The sequence below is a fragment of the Prionailurus viverrinus genome, chromosome A3 (genome assembly GCF_022837055.1).
Source record: "Prionailurus viverrinus isolate Anna chromosome A3, UM_Priviv_1.0, whole genome shotgun sequence".
NCBI lineage: Eukaryota > Metazoa > Chordata > Mammalia > Carnivora > Felidae > Prionailurus > Prionailurus viverrinus.
The window spans coordinates 21,929,067-21,956,656 of record NC_062563.1 but is presented as its reverse complement, the minus strand read 5'-3'; the positions used below and the strand labels follow the sequence as shown (position 1 = coordinate 21,956,656).

The 27,590-nt window shown below is 41.4% G+C and overlaps 1 protein-coding gene across 2 annotated transcripts in view; it reads left to right on the top strand.

Moving 5' to 3' along the window:
* The window catches only part of CTNNBL1 (catenin beta like 1), a 162,308-nt gene that overhangs the window by 61,255 nt on the left and 73,463 nt on the right, over window positions 1-27,590 (top strand). For both annotated transcript variants that reach the window (XM_047851349.1, XM_047851348.1), the window contains exons 6-10: window positions 1,329-1,422; window positions 4,305-4,396; window positions 13,837-13,909; window positions 14,149-14,207; window positions 15,690-15,838. In XM_047851349.1, coding sequence (XP_047707305.1) covers window positions 1,329-1,422; window positions 4,305-4,396; window positions 13,837-13,909; window positions 14,149-14,207; window positions 15,690-15,838 — 467 coding nt within the window. The remainder of the gene's footprint in view (window positions 1-1,328; window positions 1,423-4,304; window positions 4,397-13,836; window positions 13,910-14,148; window positions 14,208-15,689; window positions 15,839-27,590) is intronic.

Genomic DNA, 27,590 nt, shown 5'->3' with positions numbered 1-27,590 from the left:
AAGCGTCCGACTTCAGCTCAGGTCATGATCTCGAGGTTCGTGAGCTTGAGTCCCCCCCCTCCCGTCGGGGTCTGTGCTGCCAGCTCAGAGCCTGGAGCCTGCTTCGGATTCTGTGTCTGCCTCTCTCTCTCTGCCCCTCCCCTGCTTGCTCTCTCTCTCTCTCTCTCTCTCTCTCAAAAATAGATAAACGTTAAAAAACAACAATAACAACAACTCTCTACTTAATTTTTGATCCAGACCCAGGGTAAGACATGCCACATAGTTTTATTTAATCTTTATAACTTATTCCCATTTCCTAAGTGAGGAAACTGAGGCAGTGAGAGAGAGGATATGCCACGGGTATACAGCAGGTTTTATCTTCCTGTACATGTACAGGCTTACTTACTGACTACTAATTAGAAATTTACTACCGGATGACTTCTCACTTCTTGATTACGAGGAGTTTCCTTAGTTACTTTCCTTGGTGTGCATCAGGGTTGCCCAAGGACCGTCTCCCTAAGAGTACAGATTGTGCAGGGAGGAGCATGAAGTAGTGTCAGCATTATTTCACCAAAGAAGGAAGCTTGGTCTTTGCTTTTCTTTTGCCACTGCTCAGTGGCTGTTTGGTCTTGGCTAAGTTGATAATCTCCGAATAGCAGCTCTGTGATGTGGCTACTGAAAGTTTCCTGTAAGGTTGCGTGAAACAAATGAGAAATTTAATTGCTGTCTTATGCCCTAAATGTAATAAAATGTGAGACATTTTATTATGTTAATACTCTTCTCAAGAAGGAATTAGAAATTCATCAGAAGGAATAGTTTCATTAGAGCTCAGCATAGAACATTAGGAATGTTTTGAATTTAACCGGAAATTGAGGTCAGTGTAAATTATGGCAAGTAAACTTCCCAGTTAAACACCCCCTTGGTGCTGTGGTCTAGAAACAGACTTTTGACTTGAACAAACTACGGACCTGACTTAAGAAGGGACTTTTGCCAGGTGTTTGTTTAAATACCACAGAGACGTAGAAAGAGGACCGGACTTGATTTCGGAAGGCCTAGGTTCAGGCGCTGGCGCTGCCACTCACCAACTTTGTAACCTTGAATTCTACTTTGTCTCCTTAAGCTTTGATTTACTCATCCTGCGTTCAGGATAATGGTGCCGGCCCTTTCTTTGCCTGGGGGTCATTTCAAGACTCCGAGAGGTAATGGGACAGGAGAGCACACCGTAAACCATAGGTGGCCGATTAGTTCTTTCGTTCATGCGGGTGAGAAGTGAGGATGGGAATGGGAACATTTGGCGGACCGTTTTGTGACATGTATCCCTCTCTCCTCTTGCTTCCTTGTTGCTCAAGGTGGATGGGCAGGTGGTAGCACTGCTTGTGCAGAATCTGGAGCGCCTGGATGAGTCTGTGAAAGAAGAGGCAGACGGTGTCCACAACACTCTAGGTGAGGGGCGGGTGACCGCTGATCCTGAGACGCTGTGTTTGTTTTGGGGCTTGGTGCTCGTTTCCCTTCTTCCTTCATAATCGAGTCAACAGCAGGTGTTTTCTTTCCTTCTGCTCCCAGACTGCCTTTCCAGAAATGAAGACCCTTGTGTAAATTTCATATAACTGCAGCTCTGGTTTGGCTTGCAGGTAATAAAAGCAGAAATCCACTAAGCAGATCACCTTCCTGAACAAAAACTGGCTCCTTTTAGCAGCACTTTGCTTTTTTATTTTTATTTTTTTAGCTTCAGAACGTGTATTTTACCATTTTTAACCCCTGTATGTTGGTTTTCCTTCCTACTTTCCCTCAGTGAGACTAGAAACTTTGGAACTGTCTTTATAAGACAGTTTATTTGAAAAAGAGTTAAGTGTTTGTCTTTTTACGTGTAGTTTACCACGTAAACTGATTGAAAGACTGCTGTTAACTTGCATGCACCTTCATCAGTGTTAGTGTAAGTGGACTCTTCTGCAGTATTTCCCTTCCTCCTCCTCGAATCTCCCAGCTCTTTCTCCCTGTAAAGTTGTTGGACCGTTAGCCTATTTAAAATTGTGCTTTTGCAGGATGCCTGGGCAGCTCAGTGGGTTAAGCGTCCAACCTTGGCTCAGGTCATGATTTCACGGCTTGTGAGTTCGAGCCCCGCACCGGGCTCTGTGCTGACAGCTCAGAGCCTGGAGCCTGCTTCAGATTCTGTGTCCCTCTCTCTCTGCCCCTGTCCTGCTGGTTCTTTCTCTCTCTCAAATATACATAAACATTAAAAAAATTTTTTTTGATGTTAAAAAAATAAAATTGTGCTTTTGGGTAGTAGTCCTCCTTACCACTAGTCATGTCTTATTAAAAAAAAAACACAACGGTGACATATCTTTAAGCAGAGCTTGAGAAATAAATGAGGCCCAGCTGAAGCAGAAATTTTGATGAGATCAGATTTTTCTCTCAGCTCTTTTTGTCTTCCACAGATTTCTCTCGTAGTTTTATATTCTCTTCTGTGACCATTATCATAAAGAAGAGGGGAGGCATAGCACCTAGGGGGTAAGAGAAGAGAGAACACAATAATCTGTAACTTGGGGGTTGGCTTTAGTCTAGAGCTAGAATTTGGCATTGCCATCTGTTAGCCTAGTACTGGATTTTGCTGAGTAGATAGCTTATCAGAAGTTTTAACTGACTGTTAACAAAAAAGGGGCCTGGTATAATGGAAAAAGCACCAGGCTGGCAGTCTGTAGAGATCTGTGTAGTTTCAGCTTCGTCACCCACCAGCAGCCCAGGAGATTTATCCCTCTCTCATTTATTGAGCACCTGCTGTCTGTGAGGCACTGTGCTAGGCACTGGGGTAGATAAAAGACGAATTTGGCATGGTCCTACTCCTGAAGAAGCAGACTGATGGGAAAGCCTTGAACAGAAAGGAAAGGCAATACAGGGTGAGAAATGGTATAATAGGAGTCAGTGCAGAGCAGTATGGAAGTAGGGGAGGGTTTGCAAAGGTAGCTGATTGGAGCTAAATATGAAGACGGGTGCATTTTGACAGAGAAATGAGAGAAGGGCCTTTGAGTGGGGGAGAGTCACTTGCAAAGCCATGAAAGGGCTTGGGCTTTGGAGAAAGAGTAGAAATGGACTGTGGCAGTAGTGGGAGAGGACACGGAGGCAGGGGTTTGCCCAGATCATGGAAGACCTTGTAAACCAAGGCAAGATGATTGGATTTTACTCTGGTGGGCAGCAGGAAGCCATCTAAAGCGCAAGCAGAGGAATAAGGTAAGGGCACAGAAGATTAATATGAAGGAGTTGGCTTTCCTAGAAAGTAACCTAGGGTATTGCGGTGATCCTCGTCTCTCAGGGATCTTGTTGCTACTCTGCTTCCGTGACGTTGAATTCCATTCCCTGAGGGGGTGGCCCACTGAGTCTTTAACTGGCCACAGGTGAGGCTGACAGGGGCAGAGGAGTGAGGAAGAATGTAAGAGGCATAGTGATTTCTTCAGCCCTTTCTCCTTCAAAACTCAGACCTGATGTGTTCTGGGCATTGGGTTAGAGAACCTGGAACTAACTCTGTCTCCTTTATAATAGTAACATAACCTGGGTTATGGAGCAGAAGGGGCCCTGAAGGAAGTGAACGCATTGGATGTGTTAGAATGGAACTATAGGGGATTTTTTTTTTTTTAAGTGTCCTTTTCTAGTATCGTAGTCATGTAATAACTTTATTTTCCTTTGGCCTCCTAAGTTTTAATTTTTCTATTAGGCAGCAATTTGGCTGTTGTAAAAGATAGCAGGACCAATTATATTTGCTTCCGCCTACCTGACAGTTAACTCTGCCAGCATGGCCTTTTCCCTCTATGCATATTATTGTGTTCAATTAAGATCATGCTTGCTTCCCTTGTAATGTCCAGAGAAAGAGGACTGAAAATGAATGACTCTGGAAAGGCAGAGATTCTGAATTCACCATCCCTGGATTTTTTTTCTAAGGCTTCTTACCTAGTCCCCTGTCCCTTCAGTTACAGGCCTCCGGGACACCAGCACAGTGAGGACTGAGAAGGCCTTTCTAGGCAGATACACACCTTTCTCTGTGTCCTGCTCTGGTGTTGTTCCCTATTAGCACAGAACATCTATCACTTATTTCTTTCTGTGAATTTCATCATTTTTAGTTACACGTTTTACTTGCAACATAACCTAAAAAAAAAAAAAAAGCAAACCCATAGCATCTCCCTGGTTAATCTAGAAGTGACAACACGGCATCTGGCTGGGAGGCATACAGGAAGTGGGAAGAGGAATATGGTGCCTGTCGTGGGAAGGGGCGGCAAGCTTGTTGCAGACGGAAATGTAATTGCCCTCCCTGATGACTGCTGTCTGTCTCCCTGCAGCTATTGTGGAAAACATGGCAGAGTTCCGGCCTGAGATGTGTACGGAGGCCGCCCAGCAGGGTCTTCTGCAGTGGCTGTTGAAGAGGCTGAAGGTAAGTTTGGCCTTGTGGGACTGCAGCTCCAACCTGTCTTCGCTCTGGGCGTGGCTCAAGCCAGGTCACTGGCACAGATTTTTATCCCTTTGCTGTGTGATCTCCTTTGGGAATCTTTTGGGATCTCTCGCCCCTTTCTTTGCTTCTCCTCTTTTTGTTTCAAGAGAAAAGCCTTTAAAGTAGCCTTTTAATACCTCTGAAAATATTATACACATTTTTTTTAATGCTTATTTACTTTTGAGACAGAGAGAGACAGAGTATGAACGGGGGAGGGGCAGAGAGAGAGGGAGACACAGAATCCGAAGCAGGCTCCAGGCTCCGAGCTGGCAGCACAGAGCCCGATGTGGGGCTCGAACTCACGAACCGTGAGATCATGTCCCGAGCCGAAGTCAGACACTCAACCGACTGAGCCACCCAGGCGCCCCAATAAACATTTTATAAGTACAAATAAATTCACTGGTACAGAAGGCATAAAACTGGAGGTAAAATCTCCCTTCAGCAGATTCCTTCTAGTTCCACTTCCCAGAGGCAGCCAGTGTTAACAATATTCTCTCTCTCCTTTCCTGTACACACATTTTGTGTGTATAGGAGTGTGTGGGTGTGTTTCACAAACAGAATTTTACAATATTTTATTTTGCAGGTTGTTTTTTTTTCACTGAACTAATAGCTGCCTAGTATTCTGTTTTATGCATATACCAAAATTAGTTTAACCATTCCCCTTTTTATGACAGTTTTTCACTGTTGTATAGCAATTTTTCACTGTCACAAGCAGTGCTGCAGTGAATATTCTCATATACACATACACATTTTTTTCTTGCACACTTATGTTAGTTTATCTGTAGGATAAATTCCTAGAAGCTGAATTGATAGATCGAAGGATATGTTCATTAACACATCTGGTGGGCATTGCAAAGTTGTCCTGCCTAAAGGCTGCCTCACTGACTTGAGAGTGTCTGTTTCCCCTAACAACATTGGGCACTATCAAACTTAAAATGTTACTAATCTGCTACATGAAAACTGGTATTTTATTTTATTTTGGAGTTTTAAAATCACAGCAAGAATATTGGCTTCCACTTGTTTATTAGCCATTTGTATTCATTTCTTTCAGCTTACTATTAAAATTTTGTTTTTTAATGTTTTATTTAGTTTTGAGAGAGAGAGAGAGAGAGAGAGAGAGAGAGAGAGAGAGAGAGGGGCAGAGCGCAAGCTGGGGAGGGGCACAGAGAGGGAGATACAGAATCCGAAGCAGGCTCCAGGCTCTGAGCTGTCCACACAGAGCCCGACTCGGGGCTCGAACTCACGAACTGTGAGATCATGACCCGAGCCGAAGTCAGACGCTCAACTGACTGAGTCACCCAGGGGCCCCATCTTTCAGCTTACTATTTATATCCTTTGTTCGTGTTTATATTTCTGTTGAATTTCTTACTCTTTCCTTATGAGCATAATCCTTTTGACTATCTTTTTAACAATTAGTGGTGTCCCATGGAGTAAATGAGCAACAAGAGGGGCAAGGGCTTCTCTGAAAAGAGTAGTTTTAACCAAAGGTGTGATGAGAGGCAGTTTGGGACTGCTTATATGGTCCTCGGGCAGGCAAGGATTCCCAGTTTCTCTGAGAAGGAGGCAGTCGTTCATAGATAGAATGATTCTCTAATATTCAGAGTGTGCTTTGCTGTGCTTTAGAGTGTCACAGAGATCCAGAAAGTCTGAGGTACATCAGGTCAGATTTACTCCCCGCTGTCTTGGCGGGGCTCGGGAAGAATGTTCCGCTTACGATAGCTTATGCCCCATGATTACCCCTCTTTCTGACCATCTAAGTCTTCCCCAGTCCTACTTACTTAACCATCTGCTCCCATGGAAATCTATAACATGGACTTCGGTAACATGACCTGAGGGTATTCAGCTAGCCCAGATCCTACCGTCAGTGGGTCTGGGCACGTTTACCTGGCAGAGTATAAACTCAGTATGCGGTTCAGTAGATTGCAACTCCCTCCACACACACGCATGCACGTGTACACGCACCCTTGCACACCTACACACCCTTACCTTCCTTTCAGGAAAAAAAAATCAGGTCTGGTTAATTCGTGCATTGTCATCTTTTAACCTCCTTTTGACCTTTTCTCATGAGCCTGAATGCCTTCCGAGTTTGGGACTAGACTTATTTCCCCATCTTTCCTCAACATTCAACACATTTTTATTCTCCAAAACCTTAATACATCTTGGGAGTGAGGAGTGGAGGGGAGGAACAGAGTCGAGGAGATGGGGTAGATGGCAAAGACTGGAGTTGTTGGTAGGGTGGCCGTAGGTGAGAGCTCCAAACTTTTGGATTACAGAATAATCCAATAGCTTTTGTCTCCGAGGTCAAGACTAGTTTTTTTTCAGTTCCTTGAGATTTGGTACTGCTTCAGGGATCTTTCCTTAAACCAGAATGTCAGGCCTCCTCTGCCCTTCGAAAAGCATTGAAACTTGCCAGTCTTTTTTTGAATTGGTAACAGGAAGGAGAATTGAGACCTTTGGGGGTTTGGCTTGGATTCCATTTTCCTTATGAGAGTAATAGAGAGTCCCATTTGATAGTCTAGTAAGCTATTGACTGTTAACTTTTAGGCATAGTGTTTTTGTAATCCTCGGGGCATAAATAGCCATGTTGCTGTCTCTAAAACAGTTTTTCAAGGTTTCAGGGTATCTAAACATTAAAATGCTATTTGGTTATTTTATTAGTAAGCAAGTGCCCTTAGAAAAATTCTGTTTCCCAGAACATTAATAAGAGAGAATCTTCCTTAAGGGTGAGGCCAGCAAGAAGGCATATTTTTATAAAAACAATGCCTTGCTCTTTTTCCTCATAATCTGGGAGAGTGCTCGTTAAAATTTTCACCATCGTAAACATATTGAATCTGAATGCCGGATCTAGAGCCTGATTTTCACCAGTGGAACTCTAAAAAATTAGACATTTCTAGACTCATTGTCTCAGTCTCTGTCTTCTCTGTCTCTGAGGGAAGTTCCACCTGTGATTCTAATGGACAACCCTCACTAATACCCTCTGCTCTCTGGAGATGTGAACATTTTCATTGCCTGTTTTTATTCTGCACTACTCCTGGACTGATTTAAAACTCCATTTTCAGTGTGCTATTCCCTATCAAGAATCTCCCTCTACACAGTCCTGATGCCCTTTACATCAGATCGCACCTTCTCTGCCTACTTACAAAGGCCCCTTACGGCCTCTGGTTGGCTCAGTCTGTTAAGCGTCCAACTTTTGATTTCAGCTCAGGTCATGATCTCGCAGTTCGTGAGTTTGAGCCCTGCATCAGGCTCTCCACTGTCAGTGCTTGGGATTCTCTGTCTCCCTCTCTCTCTGCCCCTCCCCTGCTCACTCTCTTGCTCTCTCTCAAAAATAAATAAACATTAAAAAAAATTAAAAGAAAAGAAAATGCCCCTTATGCCTGGCCTAGTCTGACTTTTTCATTTCTCAGGTTTTTTTTTTAATTTTTTTTTTTTAACGTTTATTTATTTTTGAGACAGAGAGAGACAGAGCATGAACAGGGGAGGGGCAGAGAGAGAGGGAGACAGAGAATCTGAAACGGGCGCCAGGCTCTGAGCTGTCAGAACAGAGCCCGACGCGGGGCTTGAACTCACGGACCATGAGATCATGACCTGAGCCGAAGTCGGACGCTTAACCAACTGAGCCACCCCGGCGCCCCTCATTTCTCAGTTTTTAAATTGTTGGCCTTATTACCTTTCAGACAGACATCTTTTTTACCGTGCCCCTGCTCTGCAAAGGTCAGAATTATTTTGACCTCTGTATCTGTCTTTGATCATGCTCCTCCCTCCACCAGGAATGACTTCTGTCTTCCCTTATATACTTCTCAGTTATACACAGCCTTCATTAACCACTTTAAATCCCTATTCTTCCATGTAGCTGCCATCATTTTTAGGACTGAAAGGAAATTTATAACCTATTGCAGATTAAAAAAAAAAAAAAGTCGAGACTTATATAGAGAGATTAAGTGCCTTGCCCAACTTCATACAGCTAGTTAGAGATAGAGCTGGAATTAAACCCGTGAGTCCTGACTTTCTCCACGCACCCTTTACCTGGCACTACTTTGCCCCCAGCCCATCCCATGCTCTTTCTTTTCTGACTATCAACCGTTTTACTTTTTCTATGCTGGTTCTCTTAGGAGAGTTAGCAGATCTGTGTTCTAACATGTGCCTATAACTATGACATTTCTCCTCATGAAGCATCTTTTTTTCAGCACCTGGCAGACTTTCATATTGTATGTGCTCACTGTCTGTCTTCAAATAGCCTTCAACTCTAAAAGCAAGGACTGTGTTGTGTCTCCATCATATTTGCGACTCCACCCCGTTGTTCTCAAGGTGTGGTTCGCAGCCAGGACCAGGAATGTCAGAATCACCTGGCAACTTGTTAGAAATGCAGATTCTTGAACCTATCCCTTGTCTCCCTGAATCCGCCCATCTTGGGGTGGACTGACCATCTGGTTTAACAAGCCCTCCAGGTGATCTGAATGCATGCCAACATCTGAGAACCACCCTCCTGGAATACTTATATTTACACTGCTTGTTAAACCCTGCTGTTTAACTGATCATCCCATGTGGATTCAGTAGTCTTTGAGTAATTCTTCAGTGAGTGGCACCTTGGTGAGTCTGCTTTTTGTACTGGTAGCCTAGCAGTATATAGAGATACTCATAGATTTCTTCTCTGAATGAAATGTCACTAATTTGTGCTAATGAGGATGAAACCCATTGCAGATGATTGCATTAAATGGTTTAGCAGGTGAGCAGATAACAGGAGTGAGAGAGATTGCTTTACAGTTCATTTTTGTGGGGAATACAGATTCATTAGGATGTTGTGTACTCTTGAAAATAACACCAAAACCCAAAGTTTTATTTTTTTTCTTTTCTAAAGAAGCAAAATTAAGATTCTCTTTGGTTTCCCGGTTAAATCAGTGTTTCAGAAATAGTTGCAACATTCAGTGTATGAGCTAATGAATTGAGAATCGGCTGCATTATACTACATGCACAACTGGTTGATGGGAAGTTCTTAGCCTCCTGTGACCAGGAGTTGGGATTTTACAGGGCACAGTCTGCTTCAACAGTTGCACGGGGCTGTAGATGTGTCTGAACCTGCCCCGTGTACCAGGTACCAGGTACCAGAGGTGAGCCGTGGAAGTAACCTGCAACTTCTGGCTGCGGGTGGTAGCATAATTGTTTTGTACTTTCCAGAAAAGCAGCAGCTCGCAAAAAGGTGAAGTTTAATTTTATTCAAAGCTAGTACATGCTGAATACAAACCTATGCTTGACTCTGTAATTACTCTGACAGCTAAAAGATTTAGGATCACCAGCCTCCTGGATAGCAGAGTCCAGAAGCTTCAAGTCCCTTTGGCTAACTTTGCAAACTCCAAAAGACTATACCCACTAAATGAACCTCTCCTTTCTCCTGATTTTGACTGAATGTCCTTGTAATTTGGCAGTTTGGTATTTTGTAAACTTGGAGGCCATCATCTCTGGCTGAGATTTAAATAGAAATAAAACTTCCTTGGTGATTTTTGACTTTGGCCAGACATGGAAGATGAGTTAAATTCCCTCCTTCCCACCTGGCCCATGGTTTCCCACGCTTTCCTTTATTTCTTTTCCACAAGATTAAAATACTTGGTTGTCATCCTCATCACCATGAAGTTTTCCCAATGGGAATGCCGTTTGTGGGCTGTTCACTCGGTGGAAAGCATTGTTCTAGATGCTTCACATACATATTTTATTTTATTTTATTTTATTTTATTTTTTATTTTATTTTATTTTATTTTATTTAAAAAAATTTTTTAATGTTTGTTCATTTTTGAGAGAGACAGAACACAAGCGGGGGAGGGGCAGAGAGAGAGGGAGACGCAGAACCCGAAGCAGGCTCCAGGCTCCGAGCTGTCAGCACAGAGCCTGATGTGGGGCTCGAACTCATGAACCGTGATCATGACCTGAGCCAAAGTTGGAGGCTTAACCGACTGAGCCACCCAGGCGCCCCTCATAGATGTCATTTCTCATCCTCACAAACAGCCTTCCAACGGGTGCTGCTGTCCCCAGTTACAGATGCAAAAGGCATTGCACAGAGGGGAGGTGATTGCCCAGACACCGTGGGAAGTACGTGGCAGAACCTGTGATATTGGGCCTGGATATCTCCAAAGCCTCCCCCTCTTGCCAGGTTACTTCCCAGCTGGTACCCCTTTCAGACTCTGAAGCATTTTAGGGCTCAGTGTTGGGGAGTCATGGGACCTGATCATTTTGACTTTCTGATTAGATTCTTTCTTCATGCCAGTTTTTGAAAGGACCTATATTTTAACAGAAAAAAGTGATGAAATTATGATTTTGATTTTTAAAACTGTACTTTGGGCAAATTGGAAACTCCTTGAAGTGTCACAGCAAAAGCTAGAGATTTCCTGAGGGGGATTAGGAATTCTCAATAGAGGGGAACACAGCTGTTTGGTGCCTGTGATGTATATACTGGTTAATATAATCCAACCACCCCATGAGGAGATTACTACTTATTTTCACTTAACTTAAGAGAAATCAGGTAAGAAAGGCAGAGTAATTTGGCCAAGATCCCATAGCTGGTAACCATTAGAGCTGAGATTCTAACCTGGATATTTCTGATTCCAGTCAAAGAAAAGCCTCTAGTACCTACTGTATGTTAGGTACTTCCATATTACCCCACTTAATTCTCATAGTAATTCTCCTGAGAGGATGTTACCTTATTTATTATTTATTTTTTACAGGTAAGGAAACCTGAGACCAAGAGATTTTTCTTGGATCATAGGTGCCCCTCTCAGCTCATGATGCCCTTAATGTCTTAGGAATTTCGTTTTTACAGTGCCCCTATGCCAAAAAGGACCTAACAATCCTGTTGATTAAGTAGTTAGGTCCAAATATGTATTTATGTCATAACAAATTAGTAGCCATACACAGGAATTAAAAGAAAAAATATTTTGGGGCGCCTGGGCGGCTCAGTCGGTTAAGTGTCTGACTGTTGGCTTTGGCTAAGGTCCTGATCTCATAGTTCGTGGGTTCGAGTCCCCTGTCGGTCTCTGCACTGGCAGCGTGGAGGCTGCTTGGCCTTCCCTCTCTCTCTTTCTCCCCACCCCTCCCCTGCTTGACACTCTAGCGTGTGTTCTGTTTCTCACTGTCTCTAAATACATAAATAAATAAACACTTAAAAAAAAGAAAAATATTTTTATTTTAGACTTAAATGCCACACTTACTAGTAAGCGTGTGTACCTTCTGAGTAACTGCACAACTTCTAAAACCTTGGAATTCAGTTGAACACCACCACCCTCATTCCTGTTGCACATTGATTTTCACACAGTTCTTTTATTACAGCAACCACCAAAACCCAGCTTCACAAAGATAGGAGGTCATCAAAAGAGTGTACCTGGAGCTAGTAGTTAATTCAGTGTTCAACAGATGTCACCTGTCACCGTGCTTTCTTTGGAAATTTTAAAGAATCCTGCGGTGCCCCTGTGAATTCAGTTTGACACCCCAGGTACCTCGGCACACAGTTTGGGAACTGCAGACTTTGTCGCATAGGTAGTACGTGCTCATGACTCAAACTGAGGTGCATCGATCCTAGATTCGTGTTCTTCTTCTTCTTTTTTTTTTTTTAACGTGACTGTATTACTTAATAAAATTAATTTTAATTCAGTGTAGTATCTTTAAATGCCATAACAGTGGACAAGGTTCACATCTAATTCACCTGTGTGCTTTCATGTTCAGTTCTTTGTCTTGTGTATAGCAGATGCCCAATAAATATTCATTGAAAAAAAAAAGAGAAAACCTCCCCCTTATCTTGGAGACAGGATTTATAAAATCACATAAAGGACAAGAGGCCTTGAAACCGCAGAAAGGCTAAGTATGATTCTAGTGGCCTCGTGTCTTTTGGCTTTTTTTAGTTAAGTGTGTCTAGTTTCAAACAAGAACGCTGGCCCTTGAAAAGCTGCATGTAACAAAGTTAGTGTGGCTTTAAATCATTTAAAATACCAATACTTGTAATTTAAATAATTCGAGTAAGTAATTTGATTAGCAAGTCCTTGATTCTGATAGAGATGCTCACCCTCGGCCTTTCACTTTTGTGTTTTGGTCTTTATAAAACTGCTTTCCTTAAAGTGAAACACACCTCAGATTGCATTTAAACTCTGGTTGTTATACTGAATTTCTTGAAAGAAGGCCTCAAGCTTGCCCAGGGAGCATACCTTGCAGTCAGTACACGTAAGACTTTGCATTTACAGATCTTTTAACCTAGGATGGTCAGCTTCCTGAAACCCTGTGGGGTGCACTAAGGCCTGACAAGGAAGACGTGCATAGAAAACTGAAAAGTTGCTGGGTGTTGCTTCATTAGGGGCCACTCTTCCTTCCTAAGTACAAAATCAATGTCCAAACAGCACTGCGAATAGCACTAAGGTGATGGAAGTGTTAGCTCCAAGACGAACACTTCCCTGTCCTTTCCAGGTACAGAAATTATTTGTCATTTCAAAAACCTGGATAGGTAGCAAGGCTGCTGCTGATTAACAATTGTTGTCTGCGTGCCTGCATTTTAAGGATCAAGGGTACGGTAAATAAAAACACATCGATGAGGTTTGCTCTTCTCTGTGCACCTTTATGCAACGGTGCCTTGTTAATGGTGAGATATTTGAGTCTCGCTACCGAAGCAACGCGGTGGACAGCTGTAAAAGATAGTAGATATGTCCCCTCTGAAACACCAAGTACCAGACCGTGCAGCGGGGAAGGAATTGTGGGTAGTAATTTGGGTGTTAAAATATTAACACATTTCTGCATTTTTAATGTGGTTTCCTTTTTAAATAGTAGGCAGATTATGGCACAGAAGCAGATAGGTTTATGATTTCAAATTAAATTTTAAGCATTAGAAAAAATCCAAAAGGAACTACTTTGTTATAAATGCATTCAACTAATCTAAACAAGAACTTGCTTTCTTTTCACCTTCTCTGATCATCCGTCGGCTAATTGATAGCCTGATTTTATGATTGTAATATGTGAACGAAGCTTCATAATGGATTTTAGTCTTGATTACAAACTCTCAATCATTCGTCTAGTTCACAGTTGAGTATATACTATGTGCTGGACAGTCATCTCTGGACTCACAGTGGGGAATCTGGGAAGGCTTCACTGAGGAGGTGGCTTTCATACCTGGGCATTAGCAGTGAGAGAGCCATTGTGTACATCTGCCATTTATGGTTGTACTATGTAGTATTTGAGTCTGATCCCTTGAGAACAGAGGCAGACTTTTCTTTTTTTTTTTTTTTTTTTTACCTTTAACCTGCCTTTTGGCTTTCTAAGTTCTACTTCTCCTGAACTTAGATCCTAGTTCTTGTGAACTAGGGGAGGGGAGCAAGGCCCCTTAACGTTTTTTTCTCATTTCTCCTATGTCCCCACAGGCAAAGATGCCTTTCGATGCCAACAAACTGTACTGTAGTGAAGTACTGGCCATACTGCTCCAGGACAATGACGGTGAGGCTCCCTCTCGGTATTGATATTCTGTTAGGATAGGAGCCAGGCTTGTTTCAGATCATGACAGCAAGCTCTCTTGCCTTTGGCATCCCCTTGCTCTCCCTCTCGCGCTCTGTGCAGCTTTTGTACTCTGTCAAGCTGTATTGATTTTGTTTGCTGATGTATCAGTGTTAGACGGCTGTAAAATCTGACAGTTAGCTTCATTTTTTTTCTCCTTCTATTTTTTTTTCCCCTTTTAGAAAACAGGGAATTGCTTGGGGAGCTGGATGGAATCGATGTGCTTCTTCAGCAGTTATCCGTGAGTAATTCTTATGCTTCCTGTCTGCCATGAAGATACATGGCCTGCTTTAAATGGGAGGTGGAGTTGGAAATTGTGGGAAGAAAGAAGCCATGTGATGCAAGCCATATGGAGTATGTTGGCGGGTTTGAGGTTACATCGGAGCTACGTGGTCTGCCTCCTTTTCTTAGTCATTTGCTCTTTATGACCGGATATCGCTGTGTATCTGCTGTGGATTTCCCCCGTCTTCTGGTATTTGTCAATCCAAAAGAAGTGTGCTTCCTGCTTAAGTGTGTGTTCTTGGGCCAAGAATACCGAATTATTTTGAGTTGACCCACGCCCAAGATTATTTACTTCCTTTCCTTTCCATCTGCCAGTAAAATGCATTCTATCCATTTAGAATCCAGATAAGCTCAAGGAGTACAAGTTCCAGTGCAGTGGGACAGAGGTCACAGAGGAGGACAGGGAGGGACGTGGTACCAGAAGCTGGAATAAGACATTAGAAGATGCCATTTTCTCCTTGTAAGAAATGTGAATCTGGTTGAAATGTTGTTGTTCTGCCGGCATTCTGGAAATACTGTGAAGATGTCTTCTAACAAATCTCATCCGTGCTATTCCAAAACCAGGACTGAAAATAGATCATTTGGATAAAATCTTGAGTGTTGGGAGTGTCTGAGCTGTCAGTTTGCATACAGCTGCCGTTGTGGTGCCAGCAGCCGGAGTGGCTTGGCCTCCGCCCCAAAAAAGTAGAGCTTTGAAATGCGAATCTGTTTCCAGTTTTCTGGGAAGGTGCTTCGTCCTGTTCCTGCAAGATTGTTGTTCATTTTGTAGTAGGCTCTATGGGTATGCATATACTGTTAAAAAGGCTTTCCTCCTAACATGCCATATATCTCTGGCAGAGACAGGACTTCTGCTTTAAGCTGTTCCCATGACTTAGAGCCACAACTGCTGTGTGAAGGTAGTTCAATAGCCCCGATGGTGAGGAAACTCTTCCTAAGGCTGTGGTCATTCTGGATTGTAGTTTCTTTTAGGTGTGCAATGGGCTGTGGGTGGGTTGTGGGAGGGCTTTGGAGGTAGCTGGCAAAGTGGTTTCTTGACCTGGATGGTGGTTTCAGCTATATGTGTCTTTTATGGAATTTTTTTATACCTGTGTTCTATTTCACAGTAAAAGGGTTTTGTTGTTGTGTTGTGTTTTGTGTGTGCGTGTGTGTGTGTGTGTGTGTGTGTGTTTAAGCTGGCTCCTTGGAACTGTCAATCACTCATGGACCCAGTGGTCAGTTGAGTGTTTTGTTTTTTTGTGTGAACTGGTAGCTATTTAATACCTGTGAATCAGAAAGTTCAGTTTCTCTAAAATGGAAACTGATGCGAATTTTGTATGGCGAGCTTGTGTTTCCTCAGTTGTTGGGGTTATCGTGACAGGCAGGCTTTGGAAGTTGTCAAGTGCTGGCTGATGAAAGGACATTCTCTTATGGCTCTGTGCTTTCTGATGTCTTTGCTTGACAGGTGTTTAAAAGGCACAATCCTAGCACAGCCGAGGAGCAGGAGATGATGGAGAATCTGTTTGATTCACTCTGTTCCTGCCTAATGCTCAGTTCCAATCGTGAGCGCTTCCTGAAGGGCGAGGGTCTTCAGCTGATGAATCTCATGCTCAGGTACGTTTCTTATCTCCTAGCACTCTGTCTTTTTTGTCCAGCTCCTCACTGTTGTATGAATTCCGGATCCCGCACCTATGGTCTTTTAGTCCATTGAGTTTCCTAGATAATGTAAAACAGTAAGGCCTTCGGGGGGGGGGGGGGGGGGGGGTGTGTGTGTGTGTGTGTGTGTGTGTGTGTGTGTGTGTGCGCGCGCGCGCGCGCGCGTGCGCCTGCGTGCATGTGTGTGGTCTTCTCTCAAGTTAGAGTGGGTAGAAAATAGAAAGTACGTTTTGTTCTGTTTGTGCCCATTGTTATGTCAGTTGGTAATATGACCACTCCATTGAAGGGAAGTAACTTTTGGTTCCTTCTCTTACTGTGTTGGTTTTGGGAAGCCTAGTTATGACCTTCTAAACATACCCTATGTTAATTTCTAAACTTAGCCTAGTTTTCTTTATATCCCACATAGACCTGTCTATGCCGTATGTTTGTATTTTTGTGGTTGACAGAAGAATATCAGATTTTTTATTTATACAAAGTTTTCATTGATATCATTTTCTATGAGGTGCACATGTGCTATGTGGCTAGCATGGGAGATGAAAACGTGCAGGACAGTTCTAGAACTTTACAGTACTTTCCTTATATATCTTCTTATTATTTATGTTCTAATTCCTTAAGATATTTAAAGTGAATATCATGTCTAGTATATTTCACAGAATCCTAATGTTGGAAGTAAATGGAAGGTAGCTTGTATCAATAACTTTTGAGAAATCTGGCTAGGAAAAGGAGTAGAGAAATAGGAGTAGGGGGTAACCAGAAATGGGAGTTGTGTGTGGCCAAGGGACTGTTTTTCAAACTGAGAGCCACTGGAGCATGTTTGTGTGGCCAGAAGACTCTAATCATTATGACTGTATGAAATTGACCTAGAGCCTGCGGTCTTTACATTTCTATTCCTGTAAATTGAAAACTCTGTTAAACTATTTCTTTAAAAAGTTTTTTTTAAATAAATTTGATATACGTATCTATTAAATACAATTTAGAATATAGACCTGCAGAACCGCTGTTAAAAAACACTGATAAGGTACTGTGTTAAGTGCTGCACTTAGAAATGAATAAGACAGGATTCCTGCCTCCAAGAAGCTAAAACAGCTCTGTCACCCAAACACAACCCAACTTTGGATGTTTCATCTTCTTCCACTCTTTTTTTCACTTTGTAATTATTTTCTTGTGTTTACCAGCTTTTTAGTCCTGTCACATGTGTAATTTTCTGTACTAAGTTTCTTTTTAAACTTAACATGTCATTTCCCGTGCTGTGACATAATGTTTGTGAGAATTTGCAACAACTGCATCATGGACTCTAAGGAGATAGAGCTTTCTTAGTATTCTTTTGGTGATATTGAGACTATTTCCATTGTTTTGATATTGTAACAGATTCTACAATGACCATCTTTTGCTTAAAACTATTTTTGTATTTAAGATTATCAAGGGATATGTTTCTTTTTTTTTTTTTTAATTTTTTTTTTTCAACGTTTATTTATTTTTGGGACAGAGAGAGACAGAGCATGAACGGGCGAGGGGCAGAGAGAGAGGGAGACACAGAATCGGAAACAGGCTCCAGGCTCTGAGCCATCAGCCCAGAGCCTGACGCGGGGCTCGAACTCACGGAGCGCGAGATCGTGACCTGGCTGAAGTCGGACGCTTAACCGACTGCGCCACCCAGGCGCCCCAAGGGATATGTTTCTAAAATACCTTCTCTTTAAAGGTCTGTGTAGGGCTGGGTGGGGGCACAGTAGATCTTTTCGTTTGTCCAGTGCATACCAGACCTTGGATTGATTGGAAATCTTCCTTTGTGGAATTGCTTTAAAAAATCTATTTTAAAGTGCAGAGAGGGCCATTGGAATTGTTCAGAGGCCTTCAGCGTTCAGCTGATTTTTGCTAGCTTTACTCTCTTGAGTCTTTTGTTTGTTTATCTCCTTTACCCTTCTAATTGCCTGTCCTTTTGTTGAAATGACCCACCTTCTCTCGAGTAAATAGCATATAAAGAAGATGCATTTGGCTTCCTGGGCCTTCTAACCTTAAAACTGTACTCTACAGGGACTTTTCCCTAAGCTTCTTAAAGGTCTGAACTGCCAGTGTCTTTGGATGGTCGAGTGCAAATATGAAGTGATGTATTCCTGTAGCATATGGCTTGGTAATGTGCAGCAGTGGGGAGCTGAATAAATAACCAGAAATATGGATTATTCAAACCGGAATGCTGAGATTCTGGGAGCCTAATTAGGAAGGTGCTCCCAAAGCCTTAGAAACTGCACCTCTGTAGGATCTTCTAACTTTTCATTTTTGAATGCTGAAGTTACTGTTAGATTAATTCTTTTGCCTTAACCAGCTTTTTTTTAGCAGATTCAGCATTCCCCTTTTTTCTCTTTCCCATGCTCTTTGTTCTGTGTTATTTTTCTTCTTCAGACTCCCAAATGGAAAGTTTAATTGGGAGGGAATGTTTTTTTTCCCTACTAGATTCATCCTGATCTTCTAGCAGGAGCTGCCAAGGTGCTCTGTGTCTAGAGAGAGAAGCCCATTCAAACTTGGAGGTTGTAACACTAGAAGTTCAGGAAAATTTCTGTGGTTCCGTTGCCCCTGAGTACTGCTCTTCACTGTGATTCAGGCATTCGGCAGTCATGAAATGTCCACCTGGAAAGGTGGGAGTGTGGGACAGCATGGAAGAGTGGGCTTTGGAGTTGAGGTACATGTGGGTTTGGAACATCGCTCTTTCACTTACTAGTTTTGGTTATTCGGTGAGTTTTTCTAACCTTTCTGACCGCTGACCCTCAGTTTTTCATCTGAAAAATGGGAGTAACAATGCCAAATTTGCAGGGATTTTTTGGAAATTAAACTATATGTAAAGTGTCTGGGACAATTCTGCTGCTGTTAAAACACTGGCGAAGTACTGTGTTCACTTACTACGTTAAGTGCTAGGCTTACACAGAGAGGAACAAGACAGGATTCTTGCCTTCAAGAAACTCCACCGCTAGTAAGGGAGGCTGACGTTAAATAACTATAGTATCATTGAATGCGTTAAATTAACCGTTCCTCTTAATAGTTTGCATGTCTATGGATTTTTTTCTTTACGTTTCTGATTATTGATAAGGAAAGGTCATCGGCAAGATAGTCATTTATGCACACACACATATTACACACACATGCAAAGGTATATACTACCCAACTTAATATCTATTAACTTTATTGAAGCATAATTGACTTATAATAAAACACTCCCATTTTAAGTGTACAGTTTTAGTTTTGACAGCTGAATGCATCTTTGTTTTCAACACAATGAAGATACACAATGGCCCTGTCCAACAGAAATGGAATGTAAGCAAGATATATAAGCTTCTGTTTTGTAGTAGCATGGTAAAAAGGTTGAAAGAAAGAAAATTAATTTTAATAACATTTTATTTAACCCAATATATTAAAAATCATTTCGACAGGTAATCGATAAAAAAACATTATTGAACCATTCTACTTTTTTTCATCCTAGGTCTTTGCAGCCTAGTGCATATTTACCTCTCAGTTCAGTGTTAAATTTTCATAAAGTACGTGCTGTGTGTTTAGATTTCGTACAATTTAGAGTTGAAAAAGTAGATTCCCATACCTGAGTTTCTCCAAACAGACTTAAATGCTTCCTAATGACTGAATCAAGTATCAGTTTTTAAATTTGAATTTATTTAGTATGTGTTTTGTTTAGTCTATGTCACTCAACAGATTGTTCTTGAGATTCGTTCATTTTGCATCTGCCAGTAGTTTGGTTCTTGTTCGTGTTCGTAATATTCCATTATACTTCTGCATTCCAGTGTGTCCGTTTTTGTTATTCACCTGTTGGTGAACATTTGGGTTGTTGCCAGTGTCTTGCTGTTGTTAATAAAGCTGCTTAAAAGTCTTTAGAGAAATACATATTTTCATTTCTCTGGGGTAAATACCTAAGGAGTGGAATGACTAGGTCATATTGGAAATGTAAGTTCAATATTAGAAACTCCCAAGCTGTTTTCCAAAGTGATTGTATCATGTTATATCCCCTCCTCAGCAAGGCGTGAGAATTCCAGTTGCTCCCTATCCTCCTCAACACTTGATGATTAAACTAAATTTCTTTAAGAATCCTCTCCCCCTGTGTCACTTCCCCAGCCCAGCCCTTACGCCCACCCACCCACCCACTCTCACATGTTGAGGATTAGGTTCTAGCATCCTGTGCTTTCCTCTGTGGGAGCACTTACCATCCTGTGTGGTAGGCATCTGCTGGTCTCTGACTGTACTATAGGACTCTCGAGAACAGAAACTAGGTCGTCCCCTTCTTGGTATCCCCAGTGCCTAGCCACAGATACACATTAGGTGCCCAGTAAATATTTCCTAAGTGAATGAGAAAGATCTGAGAAACATTTTTGCTTTTTAAAATCATTGGTTTATAGAATTTCTAGCAAACCCCATGCATAGACCCAAAGAATGAGGAGTGACTTCGTAAAAGCCGTATAGCTGAGAGCTCAGTCTTCTGCCTGCGTATATTTGGCCCTGTTTTTCTCCATCAGATTTTTTAATGCCCGAAGAACCCAACATAGGCCACAGGGTGGTTCTGAACCTCATCTTCAAGGCTCCGGAGAAGCCAGGCATCAGCTGTAGTCCCGGGCTCGCTGCCCTGTTTGGCCTGTGCTCATGCTGTGCTGCAGAGCAGAAACCCACACAAGTGTCCGCACTTCACTTTATCCTGCTTTGGGACACTTGAACCTCTCAACACTCTTCTCCCACCAGCCTCCTAGTTATTTCAGGGTTATGGTTTAGGCATTCATTTCTTACAACCTTTCTGCTCAAGGTCCAGAGAATTCCTTCATGAAGATTTGCAGTCTCTCAGCATTTGTTTGTAGGACTGTAAGGAGGTCTCCTACCTCTTTGCCCTTACCAGACAGGCCTTTGTCCTCTGCCTTACCTTCCCACCCAGGTGTTAGTTTAGTTGTCAGGTAACTTTTTTTTTTCACTCCTGTGTTAAGACTGTTTGGACTTCACAGTGCTTGACAGAATCAATGAGGGGGAAAAAAAAAAGCTTTTTGTTTTTTGTTTTTTCTCTGTCAAAGGACAGATGAAGACATTCTGGGAAAGAAAAGATTGTTGAGGTGGTATTTAAAAATGAACTCATGCCGTGGAAAAAGCAGCAGCTAGCCATCCTAGAGTATAGGAACCCCCCCCCCCAAAAGGAATTTCTCATTTAGTCATAATGTTTTGATAAGGAAAGAGAAAAGGTGGGGTGAGGGTGGAAGGCGCAGAACCTCGTGGGCAGTATATACTGTGTGTATATGGTCTGTATATGGAGAAAATGCTGATGGAGAAAATGCTGCTCCTTGTGGGTCAAGCAACTTGGTCTCATTCTTTTGCTTTGATTGCAAGAATTACAGTACAGTGAGGATGTTTGCATGGTCTTTGGCTGGCAGCAGAAGAGTTAAGATATGAATAATGAAGCCAAGTGGTATTTTTGTAGTCAGGTATAGTTGAGAGAAAAAGGAAATTTAGGAAAGCCACAATTTATTGTGCAGTTTAACAGAATGGTCAGATTCAGAGAGACCAATTCACAGAAATAAGACTAACTTTGGGGCATCTGGGTGGCTCTGTCATTTAAGCGTCCGACTTTCGATTTCAGCTCAGGTCATGATCACAGTTCATGAGATTGCGCGGAGCCTGCTTGGGATTCTCTACCCCCTCCCCCCCCCCCCCCGCCCCTCCTTAGATGCCTCTCTCTCTAAATAAATAAATAAACTTTAAAAAAAATGACTGACTTATGGGGGGATGGCCCTTTTAGAATTTATCCAGACATGAGGATTGAGCTATACAAATGCCCTCGTTGCCCCCTGGTTTGCCATTTCCACGTTCTTGGTTACAGCTGTCTCTCTTTGGTAGGATGGTTGCTGCAAATAGAGGATTTCAATATATCAGGTTTAATTATAGACTGTACTCCAGATCATTTGCTTCTTGCCACTGCAGAGCACTTTTTAACAGTATGTCCTTGTTTCAGTGGTTCAGTGTTCTTTAAGAAACAGCAAAGCCAGTGGGAGACAGAAGAATTACATTGTCAGTTTCCTTGAAAATGTTGACATGAAGCTTATTACTTCTGTTGTAAAACCCTGTTCCAGTTAGAAAGAGAAGAGACCACTGAGATCCCAAGGGATGTGTACAAATGCAGCTTGGGGTTGTGTAGCAGAAACACAGTGAACCCATCTTGGTTATTAACTGTATAGACAAAAAAAAAAAAAAAAAAAAGAGAGAGAGAGAGAGAGAGAGAGAAAGAAGAAAGAGAAGGGTACACAGACACATCTCTTTAGGAACCACCAATTTTTTTTCCTCTGAGGCTTTTCAGTAAGATTTTCCTTAATCTAAAGAAAATTGTCTCTGACAAAGAACATAAATAAAATGACAATGGTATATCATCTGCAGAGTGAGCATTTGCAGGCCTGGTTCTGGACCGTGGGCTCGTACCAGAGCGTAAAGGTAGGTAGGCCAGACTGGGGAACTCTTAAACCTTGAAATTTTATTCCCTTGCTTTTTGGCTTGTTCCGTATTGGTTTTGTTTTTCATGAACCTGTGAAGGGCCAAACTTGATTGCATTTTTATCCTCGTGGTCCTTTACAGGTTTTTGTTGTTGTTTTTGGAGAACGAGAGCCTTTTCTTCGGACTTTCAGTCTCTTGGATTCAACTGCAAAAGCAAAACACTAATGCAAATGTTTTAGAAATCAGCTGTGCTTCCTAATGGGGCTGTATAGGGTTTGTGCTCCAAGCTGCACACACACACCTTGCTTGTTGTTTGTCCAACAAGCAAGCATTCCCTTTCTCCGCACACTGAATATTACCATTCTTTCTTCGACGAAGAATAGTGTTTGCACCTGTTCTCTGGGAACCAGAAAAATGCTTCAGAGCACAAAGTAATCCTTCCAACAGCCCTCCAGGCTGGCGTTACCTCTTCATAAATGGAAAGTGCTGTGGCAGAGAAGGCAGATTAAACTGAAGCAAGTTTACTTGGCACGAAATGGTGGAGGACCTGTCTGAGCCCTTCCTTCAGACTTCATAGCTATTCATCATTCCAGTGTAAATTGCACAGATTTAAAGTATACAATTTGATGAGTTTTGCAGTATGTGTAGACCTATCATACCATCACCACAAGCATGGCAATAAGCATATTTATCATACCCAAATGTTTCCTTGTACCCCTTGGTAATCTATAACTCCTCTCCCTCCACCTCACGTCTCCAGGCAACCATTGATTTGCTTTCTGACCATTATAGGTTAGTTTGCATTTTCTAGAACTTTATGCAAATGGAGTCATACAGTATGCGCTCTTCTTTTTGGTCTGGCGTATTTAACCAACTATAATTATTTTGAGATTCATTCCATGTGTATCATTAATTCTTTTTCTTTGCTGGGTAGCATTCCATTTTAGAAATATATCCCAGATCGTTCATTCACTTGTTGATGGACATTTGGGCTTCCAGTTTTTTGCTCTTGTAAACAAAAGTATGAATATTCAAGTACGTACCTTTGGGTGCATGTATTTTTAATTTCTCTTGGATAAATGCCTATGAGTCTGGGGCATGTAATAGGTATATGGTTAACTTTTTAAGACACTGTCAGTCTGTTTGCAAAATTGTCATACTGTACCGTTTTTATATTCCCACCAACAGTGTATGAGACTGGCATTTGCTCCACACCCTCGCTAATACTTGGTATGGTCACTGTTTTTTGTGTCAGTCATTCTAGTGGGTGTGTATAGATGTCTTGTGCTTTTAATTTGCATTTCCCAGGGCTCCTGGGTGGATCAGTTGGTTAAGCGTCTGACTTCAGCTCTGGTCGTGATCTCACAGTCCATGAGTTCGAGCCCCACATGGGGCTCTCTGCTGTCGGCACAGAGCCTGCTTTGGATCCAGTCTGTCTCCCTCGCTCTCTGCCCCTCCCCTGCTTGTGCCCGTGTTCTCTCTCTCTTTCTCTCAAAAAATAAACTTGTAAAAAAAATTGGCATTTCCCTTGTGGCTGATGATATTGGGTGACTTTTCATGTATTTATTTGCCATCCACATGTCTTCTTTGGTGGTGTCTGTTCAATCTCGTGCTCATTTTGGTTGGGGGGAGAGGGATTATTTGTCTTATTATTGAATTATAACAATCCTTTATATATCATAGATACAATCTTTTGTCAGATACATGTTTTAAAAATAATTTTTTTCAATGCTTATTTATTTTGAGAGAGAGAGACCGTGCGAGCAGGGGAGGGGTAGAGAGAGAAGGAGAGAGAGAATCCCAAGCAGGCTCCACACTGTCAGTGTGGAGCTTGATGTGGGGCTCGATCCCACAAATCGTGAGATCATGACTTGAGCCAAGATCAAGAGTCAGACGCTTAACTGACTGAGCCACCCAGGTGCCCCTGTCAGATATATGTTTTACAAATATTTTATTCCAGCCCATAACTTGTCTTTTCATTTTCATAAAGTAGTCTTTTGAAAAGTTTTAAATTTTGATGAAATATAATTTTTAAATTTGTTCCAGTGATTTTTATTTTTTTCTATTTGAGTAAACTTAGGTAGTCGGTGTCTTTCAAGGATTCATTTTGTCTTGGTGGCCAAACTTATGGGCATTAAGTTGTTCATGAATATTCCCTTATTATCCTTTTAAATCTATAGAATCTGTAATGATGTGCCCTCCCTTATTCCCAGTGTTAGCCATTGATGCCTCCTTTTTTCCCTCATCAGTCTGGCTGTCAATTTTGTTGATCTTGTCAGAGAATCAAGTTTTTCTGACTGATTTATCTCTGGTTTTTTGTGCTTTTTTTTTTTTTTTTCAATTCTATGTCAGTGATTTCTGAGCTGATCAATTTTTTTTTTTTTTTTTTTTTTTTTGCTTCTGATTACTTGTGGTTTAATTTGCTATTCTTTTTCTGATTTCTCAGGGTGGGAATTTGAGATCATTTATTTGAGATCTTATTTTTTAACATATGATGCTATAAAATTTCCTCTAATTGCTGCTTTATGCCTTGTTGTATACACTTTATTTTATATATGTATTTATTTTTTTTTTTGAGAGAGAGAGTTTGCACACATGAGCATGATGAATGGGAAAGGAGGCAGAGGGAGAGGGAGAGAGAATCTTAAGCAGGCTCCATGCTTAGCGCGGAGCCTGAGGCAGGGTTTGATCTCACAACTGTGAGATCATGACCTGAGCCAAAGTTGAGAGTCAGATGCTTAACTGACTGAGCCACCCAGGTGCCCCACATTTTGATATATTGTATTTTCAGTTCAAAATACTTTCTCTTTTGATTTCATCCTTAACCCATGAATTACTTAGAAGTGTGTTATTTAGTTTCCAAATATTTGGGGATTTCCCACATATCTTTCTGTTCTTTATTTCTACTTTAATACCATTGTGGTCATACTTTATATGATTTGAACCCTTTTAAATTTATTAAGACTGGTTTTTGGCCCAGAATACAGCCTGTATTGTTAAATATTCCTGTGCACTTGAAAAGAATGTTCTGTAAATGTCAGGTTAAGTTAATGGTCATGTTCAAGTCTTCTATATCCTTAAAGATTTTCTGTCTACTTATTTTATCAGTTATTAAAAGGGGTGTTGAAACCTCTGACTATAGTTGTATGTCTGTTTCTCCTTTGAGTTTCATCCGTTTTTGCTTTATGTATTTTGAAATTCTTTTAGGTGGTTAAACATTTAGGAGTATTTGCTGTTTTGCTTAATTGACTCTTTTATCATAATGAAATGACTCTCTTTATCCCTGATAATATTATTTGATCTGAAATCTACTTTGTTTGATATTAATGTAGCCACCACAACTTTCTTTTAATTAGTATAAGCATAGTATATCTTTTACCATCTATCATGAAATAAATTTTGTCCCTTCCCCTGTTCATATGTTGATGCCCAAATTCCCAAGGTGGCCTTAAGATGGTAATTAAGGTTAAATAGGGTCATAAGAGTAGGCCCCTAATCCAGTAGAACTGGTGGTCTTATGAGAAGAGGAAGGGACAACATCAGGAGGGTGTGCACACAGAGAAAATGGCCGTATGAGGATATGGTGAGAAGATAGCCATCTGCAAGCCTGTGTGTCTTTATATTTATTTTTTTATTTATATTTTTAAAATATATTTATTTTGAGAGAGAGAGAGAGAGAGAGTAAGAGAAAGAGAAAGCAGGGGGAGGGCAGAGTGAAAGGGAGACAGAGAATCCCTGACAGGCTCCACACTGACAGCACAGATTCCGATGCAGGGCTCAAACTGACAAACCATGAGATCGTGACCTAAGCCTGAATCAAGAGTTGGTCATTTAACCGCCTGAGCTATCCAGACAGACACCCCTGTGTCTTTATATTTAAGATGTGGGGGTTTTTGTGAGCATTATATATTGGAGTCTTCTTTATTTACCCCATAATAATTGCTGCCATTTAATCGAAATGTTTATGCCATTTACATTTAATGTGACCCTTGATATGGTGGTTTCTGATTGAGTTTATACCCTCTTGCAGGTTGTTCTATTTTTCTCATCTCTTTTTTGGTCCCATTTTTGCTTCATCTGCCTTCTTTTAGGTTAACATTTTTTATCCCATGTTATTTTCTTAGGTGGCTTCTTAGCTCTTTCTCTTTGCTTTTTTAGTGGTTTTCAAATTGATGGTATACATCTTATCACGGCCCATCTTCAAGTAGTGTATACTATTTCATCTGTAGTGTAAGGACTTTGCAACAGTAAACTTTCATTTCTCCCTCCTGGTTTTTATGTTTTTGTTGTCATATATTTTACTTTTACATATGTTATAAATTCTGATACATATTGTTTATCTTGTGTTTAAATAATCAATTATGTCTTTTTTAATGTTTATTTTTTTGCGAGAGAGCGTGCACACGCACATGCACACACACACAAAAGCAGGGGAGGGGCAGAGAGAGGGAGAGAGAGAATCCCAAGCACTGACACCCCAGAGCCCAATGTGGGGCCCGATCTCACAAACCAAGAGATCATGACCCGAGCTGAAATCAAGAGTTGGACGCTTAACCTTGTGAGCCACCCACGTGCCCCATCAATAATCAATCATGTTTCAAAGAGATTTTTTTAAAGTAAGAAAAAAGTATTTTACTTTTATGAACATATTAGCCATTGCCAGTGTTCTTCATTCTTCTGTAGATCCAGATTTCCATCTGGTATCAGTTTCTTTCTTCCCAAACGATTTCCTTCAACACATCTTGTACTGCTGGTCTGTTGGTGATGACTTTTGTCAACTTGGGTATGTCTGAAAAAATATTTGCCTTCTCCTTTAAATGATATCTTCACCAGGTATAGCATTCTTTGTTACTGGGTGGGGAGGTGGGAGTTCTTTCAATTCTCTTAAGAGTGTTGCTTCACTGTCTGCTGGATTGCTTGGTTTGCAGTGAGACGTCTGCTGGCATCCTTATGTATTAGTTCTTCTGTATGTAACGTGTCCCTTTTTTCTGGATGTTTCTAGGATCTTTTCTCCCTGATTTTGAATAGTTTGGTTATGATGTACCTTGATGTAGTTTTCTTCTTGTCTCTTGTGTTTGGGCTCTTCTTGGATCTGTGGGTGTATTGTTTTCATCAAATGTGGAAATCTTTCAATCATTGTATTTTCAGATACTTTTTTTTCTGCCCCATCCTCCTTTCAGAAACTCCAGTTACATGTATATCAGGCTGTTTAAAGTTATCCAACCACAATTCCCTGGTAATCTATTAATTTTTTCCA